Consider the following 14,732-nt stretch of genomic DNA (forward strand, 5'->3'; position numbering starts at 1 on the left):
CTATTTTGAGGCTACTTTTGCTATTTTCGAACTTTCCTCTCTCTTTCCTCTCTTTTTCACAAATTCCGCAATGTAAATAGCGAATCCGCCATGGTGCGAGCGCAACTGGCTTTTAAAGGGAAATGGAGATGAGACTCTGATTGGTTTATTGCATGTTACGCCAAAAACACACCCATGACTCATTCAAGAGATGAGGGACAACACTTTTGGACCGTCGTTAAAGGGTTAGTTCACCCAAAAATGTAAATTCTGTCATTAATTACTTACCCTCATGTCGTTCGACACTCGTCAGACCTCCGTTCATCTTCAGAACAGAAATGAAGATATTTTAGTGTAAATCTGATGGCTCTGAAAGGCCTCCATTGGCACAATGCACTTTACACTCTCAAGACCCTTAAAAGGCACTAAAGACGTCGTTACAAAGTCCATCTCACTACAGTGGCTCTACAATAACTTTATGAATCGGCGAGAATAGTTTTTGTGTGTAAAATAAACCTAAATAACGACTTATATAGTGATGACGATTTCAAAACACGGCATCATGAAGCTTCGAAGCGTTATGAATCAGTGAGTCGATTCAGCAGTTTGAATCGCCAAATTTCGGCAGTTTGTTGGTTTGACACGCGATCCGAATCATCATTCGACTCACTAATTCATAACGCTTCGAAGCTTCATGATGCCGTGTTTTGAAATCGTCATCACTATATAAGTCGTTATTTAGGGGTTTTTTGCGCACAAAAACTATTCTCGCCGATTCATAAAGTTATTGTAGAACCACTGTAGTGAGATGGACTTTGTAACAACGTCTTTAGTGCCTTTTAAGGGTCTTGAGAGTGTAAAGTGCATTGAGCCAATGGAGGCCTTTCAGAGCCATCAGATTTCAACTAAAATATCTTCATTTGTGTTCCGAAGATGAACGGAGGTCTGACGGGTGTCCAACGACATGAGGGGAAGTCATTAATGACAGAACTTTCATTTTTGGGTGAACTAACCCTTTAAACTAGCAAAAGGGGATACGGACACGCCCCAAGTGCACCCATGTGCGTTAAAATATGGCCCATAATATCTAATGTCTTTTCTTCCCTATTGTGAGTTAACGAACAAGAAAAAATGTGGGGCGGGGCTTGATTTTGACCATCGGGAATTGTTTGGACGGTTGTGGTTTTGCATTTGAAATGGATTTGAAATGGTCAATTTATAATAAATGTTGCATATCCAATAAAAAAATAAGAATTTCCCATTTTGATTTCACAGTGACTTACCATTAAACTTTATATAAGCAAGCTAAGAACTTAAAAACAGTTTATTTATAGAGGCGGTCTGAAAAACACGGCTCATAATCTGGAAGCGGTTCATAGCCTAAATCGAGCTGATCCAAGCAGCTTCCTGTTCTGTTTATGTCACACACATACGTTAATGCTAAAAGTGCACCCACGCTTTATACAGACACACAATGTGTTGAGCAGATCTGAAGAAGCCCGGCTCGGGTGTTCCTCAGGAGACGTCACTAGCACCGACAGGATCTCTGCGCGCGAGTGGTTAGATCACTGTGGTGACCCAGATGTGTGGGCGGAGCCTGGATGTGGGCGGAAACATGTCGAACAGCTCTGTGGCTCACAGCAAAGGCTTTTGTCTTGATGTAAGTGGGATAGGGTGGAAAAAGAAAAGTGGGATAGGGTTAGGTGCACTCGTTTAGGGCTTTTGGTTCAGGATTAGCGGTAGGCTAAGCAGTGCAGTATATCAGCTCTGAAGGTTTATTTTGGTTGGGCAGTGCAGGATTTCCCATGACGCCTCTCATACATGAAGGTGTGTTTCCTGATCTCTCACTGTGCTAAAGGCCATGTAGATCTGCTCGTCTCAGTGGGATGGAGGAAACACGTCTCACTGTAAATATCCATTTGAGTTGTCTTGTGCATTAAAATAAAAGGCAATATAATATAAAAACAAAAACAGACATAAATACAAACTCCATGTAAATATTTAAGAAATAAATGAATAATATATAATACAAATTTCTTAAAATATTATATTTTTATTATTTAAATATTAGTTTGTGTGTGTGTGTTTGTATATATACATACATACATACATACATACATACATACATACATACATACATACATACATACATACATACATACATACATACACACACTATTAATATATTAATAGTATATTATACTATATATGAATTATTGTGTATAGTGTTATATCACTTACTGATCTTCATTTGACTAACTAAACAACATTTTCTAGTAAAAAAATAAGTGTTAATTTTTAAATCAAAATATGAAACATTTAAATAATACAAAAAAAAAAAAAAAAAATATATATATATATATATATATATATATATATATATATATATATATATATATATATATATATATATATATATTAGTTCTATATATATTAGTGCTGTTTTCATAATATATGTGTACGGTGTGTGTAATTATTATGTACAGTATATATAAATACAAACTCCATGTAAATATTTAATAAATGAATAATATATAATAAAAATTTCTTAAAATATTATATTTTTATTATTTCAATATTAGTTTGTGTGTGTGTGTGTTTGTATATATATATATATATATATATATATATATATATATATTGTAACGTACTGCTCCGAGACAAAGGTTGAGGATCCAAACGCAGCTTTATTCAGAGGGTAATCCACACTCGTAGTCAAAAGTACAGGCAAAGGGTCATACACAGGCAAGCAGTCCACACAGGCAAACAAGGCAGGAGAGACAGGCAAGAAATCCAAAAACCAGAGACATGAAACCAGGGAAACGCTCAGAAATGTATATACAACAGACAAGACTTAGCAATGATTGACAGAGTGAACATGTGCTGCGTCCCAATTCGCATACTATCCGTACTAAGTAGTATTCGAAAAAAGAATTAGTATGTCCCAAATCTTAGTATGTTGAAAAAAGTATTCCAAAGATTCCCGGATGGTCTACTATTTCCGGTCAGAATCCGAAGTGCAGATCGATGCGCACTCTAACGGCTGATATTGCCCACAACCCATTGCGAGATGGACGAGGATTCGATTAGAACTACAAACGCGGATAAAAAGTGTTTAAAAAACTACAAACATGACGGTTACGCGAGTCTGACGGTTAAGTGGAGAGGATTAGATAAAGTGGTTTGAGTGATCAATTATCAGTATTTAACCGGACGAAAAGATATTTATTCAATATTATCCACATTATATTTCACCTGCAGCAGCATTGAGAACTTTTGTAATGATACGTTTGGCCATTAACTTTGCAAACACATGAGAGGAGTCTAAAGACCCACGAAAGGCAGATCAACGAGCGACTACATTTCTCTCCGATACGGTAGGAAATTAAATTTAAAGTGGGGGATTTGAACTGTGACGATGATTGACATTTTAAACGGTGACGGGACGCACGTAACAGAGTCCGTTAAAGATGACGAAGTAGTGTGTCCCAAAGCTTGCATACTCTTCTGCTACACACTCAAAAGTATGTACTTTTTCTTCACAAAAAGAGTACATACTTTTAGGACGTAGTATAAGTAGGCGAATTGGGACGCAGCCATGGTTTATATAGGCTGGGGTAATGGGGTAATGTGACACAGGTGCAAACAATGAGTGAAGATGAGTCCGGGCAAAGGATTATGGGTAATGTAGTTTATGATGAAGTGACAAGTCCGGGGTGGAGTGCCCTCAGGTGGTAATCAGGGGCACTCTTACTGGTGATTGTGATATATATATATATACACACACACACACACACACACACACACACACACACACACACACACACACACACACACACACACACACACACACACACACACACACACACACACACACACACACAATTAATATATTAATAGTATATTATACTATATATTAATTATTGTGTATAGTGTTACATCACTTACTGATCTTCATTTGACTAACTAAACAACATTTTCTAGTAAAAAAATAAGTGTTAATTTTTAAATCAAAATATGAAACATTTAAATAATAAAAATAAAATAATATATATATATATATATATATATATATATATATATATATATATATATATATATATATATATATATATATATATATTAGTGCTGTTTACATAATATATGTGTGTGTACTGTGTAATTATTTAATTATTGTAATTATTATGTGTATATATTTAAGAAATATTTGTATGTATATACTGTATATATCTGTATATAATTTATCTTATATATAAATATTGTATATAAAAATATAAATTTTGCTTAAATATATACATGCGTGTGTGTGTGTGTGTGTGTGTGTGTGTGTGTGTGTGTGTGTGTGTGTGTATACACACACACACAAACTAATATTTATATTATGAAAATATAATACTTTAAGACATTTTTATTACATATTATTTATTTTTGTATTTTATTATTTAAATATTTAATATTTTAAATATATACGAATATTATTTAGAAACATACAACATAAAACATAAGCATATATTTTGTTATATTTAATTTAAAATTCCATCATATATATATATATATATATATATATATATATATATATATATATATATATATATATATATATATATATATATATATATATATATATATATATATATATATATATATATATATATATATATATATATATATATATATATATATATATATATATATATATATATCTGTGTGTGTGTGTGTGTGTGTGTGTGTGTGTGTGTGTGTGTGTGTGATATATATACTAATAGTATATTATACTGTATGCTAAGTATTTTGTATAGTGTTATATTCAATTCAATTCAATTCAAATTTATTTGTATAGCGCTTTTCACAATACACATTGTTTCAAAGCAGCTTCACAGAAAGTGCATTTCATAAATGTACATTGAAAAATGTTAGAAAAGAGAATGTTAAAGAAAAAATGTTAGGATAAGTTAATCAATCATGTATTATTTTAGGCCATAACAACGCTGGCGTTGAGTCGTCTCTTCACAGGCGTCGAGTCGTCTCATCACAGGCGTCGGGGCATCTGAAGTCTCCATGAGAGGCTGGATACAAACTGGAGCTGACGAACTAGTTACCTCGGGACTAGTGTCCCGAGATAACAACAGAAAAGCAGATGGGAAATAATTAGCATAGCTGCTGTTCAGAATATTAATGCTGTTGGTGCGATTTAACTGTAGTATAAAACTTAATTATAATGTGAATGCTTGGCTAAAGAGATGCGTCTTTAATCTAGTTTTAAACTGGGACAGCGTGTCTGAACCTCGAACAATATCCGGAAGACTATTCCAGAGTTTAGGAGCTAAATGTGAAAAAGCCCTCCCTCCTTTAGTGGACTTAGATATCCTAGGAATGACCAGAAGCCTCGAGTTTAGTGATCTTAAAGAGCGCGATGGATTGTAGGGCGATAAAAGATCAGTTAAATACACTGGAGCTAAACCATTTAGGGCTTTATAGGTCAGTAGCAATACTTTGTAATTGATACGGAACTTAATAGGTAACCAGTGTAGGGATGATAAAATTGGTGTTATATGATCATATTTTCTTGACCTAGTAAGAACTCTAGCAGCTGCGTTTTGGACTAACTGCAGTTTGTTTATCGATGATGCAGGACAACCAGCTAATAAAGCATTACAGTAATCTAGTCTCGAGGTCATGAATGCATGAACTAACTTTTCTGCATCAGAAATAGATAGCATGTTACGTAGCTTGGCAATGTTTCTAAGGTGGAAAAATGCCGTTTTTGTAACATATGAAATATGACTTTCGAAAGATAAGTTGCGGTCTAATATAACACCCAGGTCTCTTACTGTAGTGGATAAAGCGACAGGACATCCTTCCAAGTTAAAGTTGTATTGTGAGAGGTTTTGTGGGCAATTTTTTGGACCAATAAGTAACACCTCCGTTTTATCTGAATTTAATAGCAGAAAATTACACGTCATCCAGTGTTTAATATCATCAACACACGCTGTCAGTTTAGATAATTTAGCGTTTTCATCTGGTCGTGATGAAATATATAATTGAGTGTCATCAGCATAACAGTGGAAATTAATTCCATGTTTTCTTATAATATTACCAAGTGGCAGCATATATATTGAGAATAGCAGAGGGCCTAGCACGGATCCTTGCGGCACCCCATAGTCTACTGATGTTATCTTTGATTTTTCCCCATTTAGACAGACAAAATGGTAGCGGTCTGATAAATACGATCTAAACCAGTTTAATGCCTGTCCCTGAACACCAGTGTAATTTTGAAGTCGATCTAATAGTATTTTATGATCTATAGTATCGAACGCAGCACTAAGATCAAGTAGAACTAGTATTGAGATACAGCCTTGGTCAGAAGCTAGAAGTAAATCATTTGTGATTTTAACGAGTGCAGTTTCTGTGCTATGATGTGGCCTGAATCCTGATTGAAATTTTTCATAGATATCATTTTCTTGCAAGAAAGAGCACAATTGAGCGGACACAACTTTTTCTAGTATTTTAGACATGAATGGAAGATTTGATATTGGTCTGTAATTTGCTAGGTTATTATGATCTAATTGTGGCTTCTTAATGAGAGGCTTTATGACTGCCAACTTGAATATTCTTGGAACATGACCTAAAGATAAAGACGAGTTAATAATATTGAGAAGAGGCTCTTCCACTACAGGTAACAACTCTTTCAGTAGTTTAGTGGGTATTGGATCTAATAAACATGTTGTTGGTTTAGATGCAATGATAAGTTTATTTAGCTCTTCCTGTCCTATGGTTGTAAAGCGGTGTAGTAGTTCTTGAGGGGCGATAATTGCGGTTGAATCATAAGACATCATTAATGATTGTACATTTACAATTTTGTTTCTGATGCTTTCTATTTTGTCAGCGAAGAAGTTCATAAAATCATTACTACTAAACTGTAACGGAATATTTTGTTCAGGCGATGCTTGTTTATTTGTTAGTCTTGCCACAGTGTTAAATAAAAACCTTGGGTTATTTTGGTTATTTTCTATTAGTTTGCGGAGATGCTCAGCCCTGGCTGCTTTTAGGGCCTTTTTATAACGTGACATACTTTCTTTCCATGCGATTCTAAAGACCTCTAAATTAGTATGTTTCCATTTACGCTCTAAGTTACGAGTTTCTCTCTTGATAACATGTGTAGCACTGTTGTACCATGGTGCTTTATTTTTCTCTCTAACCTTTTTTAATCTAATTGGTGCTACAATTTCTAATGTACTAGAGAAAATGGTGCTCATACTGCTAGTCATTTCCTCTAGTTCATCTGTTTGTTTGGGTTCACTTAGCAGCTGAGACAGATCAGGTAAGGTATTTGAGAATCTATCTATAGTGGTTGGAAGGATTGTTCTGCCTGGTCGATAACGTGGCGCAACATGACAGATTTCAGCAGTACGCAGTATGCAAGTTACCATGTAATGGTCAGTGACATCATCACTTTGTGGTATAATATCTATATTGGTTGGGTTGGTTCCATGTGATATAATTAAATCTAGTGTGTGATTAAGACGATGAGTGGGACCAGTGACGTTTTGCTTGACCCCAAAGGAATTTAATAGATCTGTAAACGCAGCCCCTAACGCGTCATTTGTGTTATCTACGTGTATGTTAAAATCTCCAACAATTAATGCTTTATCGACGTTGACCAATAGATCTGAGAGAAAGTCTGCAAACTCTTTTAGGAAAGCAGCATAGGGCCCTGGAGGTCTATATACAGTAGCTAAGGCTAGAGATAATACAGATTTCTTTCTTACATCTAATAGCGTGACATTTAGCACTAGTACTTCAAATGAATTAAACCTGTGACCTGTTTTCTGGGTAACATTAAGAATATCTCTATATATTGTTGCAACACCACCGCCACGACCAATCAGACGGGGCTCATGCTTATAACAGTATCCTGGCGGAGTAGACTCATTTAGACCGAAATAATCATTTGGCTTAAGCCAGGTTTCAGTAAGGCAAAGTACATCGAAACTATTATCTGTGACCATTTCATTTACAATAACCGCCTTAGGTGTGAGCGATCTAATGTTTAGAAGACCTAGTTTTAGAAATTGTTTTTGTTCACTAATATTGAGATTTTCTGGTTTAATCACAATTAGATTTTTCCTAGATCCTACAGTAGATTTAATGTTTGACCTCACTAAACGAGGAATAGACACAGTTTCTATATAATGTTCTACATTGGTACTTATGTCAATTAAGTTAGTACAAAATTGGTTTTGTTCACTAATATTGAGATTTTCTGGTTTAATCACAATTAGATTTTTCCTAGATCTTACAGTAGATGTAATGTTTGACCTCACTAAACGAGGAATAGACACAGTTTCTATATAATGTTCTACACAGTTATGTTCAGACACAGTTTCTATATAATGTTCTACATTGGTACTTATGTCAATTAAGTTAGGACAGCAAATACTGTTATTTGGACTTTGACTTACTAGTCATATGATGGTGTGCAGCGCCATCTATATCACTTACTGTTCTCCATTTGACTATATAAACAATATTTTCTAGTAAAAAAAATAAGTCTGTTCATTTTTAAATTGCCCACAAGGTGGCAAAATAGCCTAAGGTATTGGAAAGATTCATTCTTAATATGTGTAATTATTAATTGTAGCGTTCGTAATAATGTTCCATAATACATGATTATACACTTTATTATAGCCTACATAATTTAATTTGCTGTGAGAAAAAAAGAACAAACTATTGATCATTAATAGTTCTGACCGATGTCGTTCTTTAGTTAGGAATCAGTTAAATGTGAATTACATCAATTAGATGTTTGTTGATGTACATTAAAACAGACGTTTTGGATCAAAGCAGGCTTTCGTGAGGCTTTCAAGTCCACATTCAACTACGCGTGTTGGTTTTGAGAATATCTACAACAATAGCTCGTCTTTGTCGGGACAAATTCTTCGGTTTTACGTCTAAACCTCCAGTGTGAGAGCTCGCAGTGTTTGCTTTGGCCATTATAATGTTTATAATAGCAGTCCAGTCATCCGTCGAGAAGCTTTGAACACTGTGAGCTGGCGGCTGTAATATTAATATTGTCTTTCAAACGAGATAATGGTTCTCTGACCAACAATTATAATGGGTGAAAATATGTGTTATCGTTGTTACACACTGTTTGACATACTATTTTTATTTCCACATACAGTATGTCGTGTGTACTGCGCATGCGCATCGCGCTTGACGCACACAGCCAGCCTCTCTACCGAGCTCAGGGAAATGATGGGCGTCATAATGATGATTGACAGGATCCCGAGCCAATCAGCGTTCGCCATGACGCGACGGCGACCAATGGAGTGTGAGCAGCGCCTCGATTCTGGTGAAAACACACCGAGCAAGGAAGACGAGGGAAGAAACCGGCACGACTATCTAAAATAACGGATATTCTCATAAACTATACTGTAATATTACTGTGAGAAATTACTCTGTTTAGCCTGTCGAGTTGAAATGTTACAGTTTAGGTTCTCGAGGGCGTTAAAGGAGTTTTGCAAACCCAATCTAAGGCGCATTTGGAAAAATAATACAGATCATGCAACAACCGCCGGAGGATGCGCATCTTCATATCCACGACCCCTGTGCACACAGACAGATGCGAGCACAGAGAAGTGAGTAACCAATGAAAAACAGATAGAACATGGTCATATAAGCTTCAGATATAAGCTTTGGTTTCACTTTTAATATGCATGGATTTGATCCATCCATCCATTCATTCTTGTGGGGGCCCTCATCCCTACAAATGACCCCCAGACCTAGATCACAATGATGGAATATGTGATTTTTGTATTATATTTAGACCTTTAGATCTAGTTTTTAGGTTTACAAGATGTGTAGGACAGAGTGCACAAAGAGAAAGAGCTTGTACAAAAGATAGGGGGCCAAATTCCCAGGGGCCTCTGTGAATAATTGGAAAGGTTGGGCTTTAAGGGTGGATTTTTGATACATTTTAATCATTTCATGTTTACAAATCAGGATAATAGTGTAGAAGATTCTAGATTCTTTCATTGTGATTGATATCGGGGCACTAAATGTTAAAAATAAGCAATTATATGATTATATGTGATATCAAATTAATGGTAGACTTGATTAATCGCTGATATTTTGCTGTCATGATATCTAAAAACCCACTGACAGCTTTGAAAATGTTTTTTTTTTTTTGTTGAGTAAATGTCTGTTTACTTCTAGCAATTATTCAGGCTTTTGTTTTGGTACCATTCAATATTATTATTTTAAATAGTTAAATGTTAGTTTCTGCACGGCCAGATCAGTTCCTCTTCCTGTAATGAAGGCATTCAAAGCTCGGAAGTGTTGAATCCGGGGTTTCCTCTAAATCTACTTCTCTTCAGCCGACCTTTCAGTATGCACTAGATGTGTCAGAGTAGCTTATGCTTTCATTTTAGTATGCATTACTATCATTCTTTCGCTATGTGTGGTGTGTGCTTGTCCTTGGAGAGACAGATTGACCTTTCTCTCCATCTGTCTGTCATGTAGTTTGTAACATCTGTACGTTTCTGTCTGGGGAAATGCTGTCATTTTTGCCAGAATGCATTGCATGTTCCAAAATATTATGAGTTATTATAATATAATATTATGTTGCTGCCTTTTAGTAATCGATTCTGAAGGCTCTACATGGGACGCAATAATTTGTCATACAAGCACACAGGAGATACAATTCACTATTGAAAAGTAGAGTTTTCTGAGTTTGTTGATAGCATGTTGCTAAGCTAACAGCGTAATACTCAAATAAGTAAATCGCACACAAGATTTATAATTTGCGATTGCCTTTTAGTAGAGTTTGTTGTTAGCATTTTGCTAAACTAACCGTCATACTGAAATAAGTAAATAGCAGACAGAAGATATGATTCACGATTTTTGTACAGTTTGCTTTTAGCATGTTTGCTAAGCTAGCAACGTAATACTGAAATAAGTAAATAGCAGACAGGAAATAAGATTTGCAATTGATTTGAGTAGTTTGCTGTTAGCATGTTTGCTAAGCTAACAACGTAATACTGAAATAAGTAAATAGCAGACAGGAAATAAGATTCGCAATTGATTTGAGTAGTTTGCTGTTAGCATGTTTGCTAAGCTAACAACGTAATACTGAAATAAGTAAATAGCAGACAGGAAATATGATTCGCAATTGATTTGAGTAGTTTGCTGTTAGCATGTTGTTAAGCGAACGGAATAATACTCAAATAAGTAAATAGCAGACAGGAGATATTATTCACAGTTGTTTTTTAGTAGAGTTTGTTGTTAGCATGTTGTTAAGCTAACCGCATAATACTCAAATAAGTAAATCGCACACAAGATGTATAATTTGCGATTGCCTTTTAGTAGAGTTTGCTGTTAGCATGTTGTTAAGCTAACAGCACAATACTGAAATAAGTAAATAGCACATAAGATATAAAATTCGCAATTGCTTTTTAGTAGAGTTTGCTGTTAACATATTGCTAAGCTAACAACTTAAAGTAAATAGCAGAAATTTGATTCGCAATTGATTTGAGTAGTTTGCTAAGCTAACAACGTAATACTCAAATAAGTAAATAGCAGACAGGAGATATGATTCACAGTTTTTTTTTAGTAGAGTTTGTTGTTAGCATGTTGTTAAGCTAACCGTCATACTGAAATAAGTAAATAGCAGACAGGAGATATGATTCATGATTTGAGTAGAGTTTGTTGATAGCGCGTTGTTAAGCTAACAGCGTAAAACTGAAATAAATAAATAGCACACAAGATATATAATTCATAATTGGTTTAAGTAGAGTTTGCTGTTAGCATTTTGCTAAGCTAACTGCATACTACTAAAATAAATAGCATACAAGAGATATGATTCACAATTGATTTGAGTAGTTTGCTGTTAGCATGTTGTTAAGCTAACAGCATTATACTCAAATAAGTAAATAGCAGACAGTAGATATGATTCACGATTTGAGTTGAGTTTGTTGATTGCACGTTGTTAAGCTAACAGCATTATACTGAAATAAGTAATTAGCACATAAGATATAAAATTCGCAATTGCTTTTTAGTGGAGTTTGCTGTTAGCATGTTTGCTAGACTAACACTGTCATAATGAAATAAGAAAATTGGCAAACAGAAAATATGATTCACAATTGAGTAGAGTTTGTTGATAGCATGTTGCTAAGCTAACAGCATAATACTCAAATAAGTAAATAGAACATACAATTCGCAATTGCTTTTTAGTAGAGTTTGCTGTTAGCATTTTGCTAAGGTAACAACGTAAAGTAAATAGCAGACAGGAAATATGACTCACAATTGATTTAAGTAGTTTGCTGTTAGCATTTTGGTAAGCTAACAGCATAATACTCAAATAAGTAAATACCACATAAGATATCAAATTCGCAATTGCTTTTTAGTAGAGTTTGCTGTTAGCATCTTTGCTAAACTAACACTGTCATACTGAAATAAGAAAATGGCAAACAGGAGATATGATTCACGATTTGAGTAGAGTTTGTTGATAGCATGTTGCTAAGCTAACAGCATTTTACTGAAATAAGTAAATAGCACATAACATATACAATTCGCAATTCCTTTTTAGTGGAGTTTGCTGTTAGCATGTTTGCTAAACTAACTGTCAAACTGAAATAAGTAAATAGCAGACAGGAAATATGATTCGCAATTGATTTGAGTAGTTTGCTGTTAGCATGTTTGCTAAGCTAACAGCATAATACTCAAATAAGTAAATAGCACATAAGATATAAATTCACAATTTTATTTTTAGTAGAGTTTGCTGTTATCATATTTGCTAAGCTAACCGTCATACTGAAATAAGTAAATAGCAGACAGGAGTCTCTTTGAGAAATCTTTGAGTAGAGTTTTCTGTTAGCATGTTGCTAAGCTAACAGCGTACTACTAAAATAAATAGCATACAAGAGATATGATTCACAATTGATTTGAGTAGAGTTTGCGGTTAGCATGCGTAGCCATTTTTAATTAGGTTGAATACCTAATACCTCACAGTATTAAATATTAGTATATTATATATCGCGCACCATGTTGAATGTATTTTTCCACCAAGCTTGTTGCAATGCATTCTGGTATTGGTATTTCCACATAAGATTGGGCCAGTTAAAGTATTTAAGAGGTTTTTCTACAGGATCACACACATATGGTGCCTAAAATGCTGCCTATGCAGTCAGCACACTAGGATTTGGAACACTTGCAGTCATTTTTCGTGTAGTAGATTAGCAATAGATGCTGAGTTACCCCAACCAGTCTTTTTTTAGCCCTGCTGATTGGTTCAATTGAACACACCAATAGTTAATTAGTGAACCCAATACCCTTTTAATGTCGCTCAATAATATCACTTTTGCTTTCATTGTGTTCATAAGCATCATATAATGCTCTCCGGCATGTTATCAGGGCTTTGCTCTTGTTCTCTGCTCTGTAATGGCCGCTTCATTTTGACAACAAACAAAGAGGGACTTTATATACTGATATATTCGCTTTACATTTAATTAGGGCTGCCACTAACGACTATTTTTATATCGACTAATTTATCGATTAATCGACCAATTTATCGATTAATCGAATAAGTAATCGATTAATCGAATAATTAATCGGTTTTCGGCTAATTCATCGTAATAATTTTCAACAATTTTACTTAAAAACATTTAATTTAACTTGCAACACTGCCCTTCAGTAGTGTACAATAAAAAAGTATAAATGTAAACAAGCCCTTGACAAAATGTAAAACTAAAAGAGAGATGTAAAAATGTAAAAAGGTACAAATTTGTAAACCAACATAACAAAAAAAAAACATAATATCAGCAAATACTATTTATATAGAATAGTGTTGTCACGATACCAAAATTATGACATTGAGATGTTTGCAACAATCACATTATTATCAATCATGTTAACACTAACCACTTTTCTGAACAGGTTGGGATGACCGAAATCTTATTTCATGATACGAGTCATTTAATATTTTTTAAATGTAATTTTATAATTACAATATAGATATTGAATTTTATTTTATCTGAATTTTATCTAATTTCAAAAGAAATGTGAAATTAGGGCATACAAGTTCACCACACAGATTTTGCTCGTGTTCAGGTTCAGAAATTATCATATTTTATTTTACTTCACAGAAATTTTGCTGATATGACCATACATTTTGTAGTTGAAACGACAGATCATTTTAAAATACGCCAATGTTAGATTAGATACAGTGAGGAAAATAAGTATTTGAACACCCTGCTATTTTGCAAGTTCTCCCACTTAGAAATCATGGAGGGGTCTGAAATTGTCATCGTAGGTGCATGTCCACTGTGAGAGACATAATCTAAAAAAAAAATCCAGAAATCACAATGTATGATTTTTTAACTATTTATTTGTATTATACAGCTGCAAATAAGTATTTGAACACCTGTCTATCAGCTAGAATTCTGACCCTCAAAGACCTGTTAGTCTGCCTTTAAAATGTCCACCTCCACTCCATTTATTATCCTAAATTAGATGCACCTGTTTGAGGTGGTTAGCTGCATAAAGACACCTGTCCACCCCATACAATCAGTAAGAATCCAACTACTAACATGGCCAAGACCAAAGAGCTGTCCAAAGACACTAGAGACAAAATTGTACACCTCCACAAGGCTGGAAAGGGCTACGGGGAAATTGCCAAGCAGCTTGGTGAAAAAAGGTCCACTGCTGGAGCAATCATTAGAAAATGGAAGAAGCTAAACATGACTGTCAATCTCCCT

At 34.5% G+C, this 14,732-nt stretch overlaps 1 protein-coding gene across 6 annotated transcripts in view; it reads left to right on the forward strand.

The window, feature by feature from the left end:
* The first annotated feature begins 9,330 nt into the window (after window positions 1-9,330).
* Window positions 9,331-14,732, forward strand: part of glsa (glutaminase a) — a 47,601-nt gene continuing 42,199 nt past the window's right edge. For 3 of the 6 annotated variants that reach the window (XR_013815801.1, XR_013815802.1, XM_079807545.1), the window contains exon 1: window positions 9,334-9,617. Coding sequence is in view for 4 of the 6 variants with exons in the window: in XM_079807545.1 (XP_079663671.1) it covers window positions 9,460-9,617 (158 nt within the window). In the remaining 2 variants the exon portion in view is untranslated. Of the gene's footprint in view, window positions 9,618-14,732 lie in introns of all 6 variants that reach the window. The other 3 variants (XM_079807546.1, XM_079807547.1, XM_079807544.1) reach the window with 3 other exon arrangements.

This window comes from Gobio gobio (assembly GCF_949357685.1).
Source record: "Gobio gobio genome assembly, chromosome: 24".
In the NCBI taxonomy this organism is placed as follows: Eukaryota; Metazoa; Chordata; class Actinopteri; order Cypriniformes; family Gobionidae; genus Gobio; species Gobio gobio.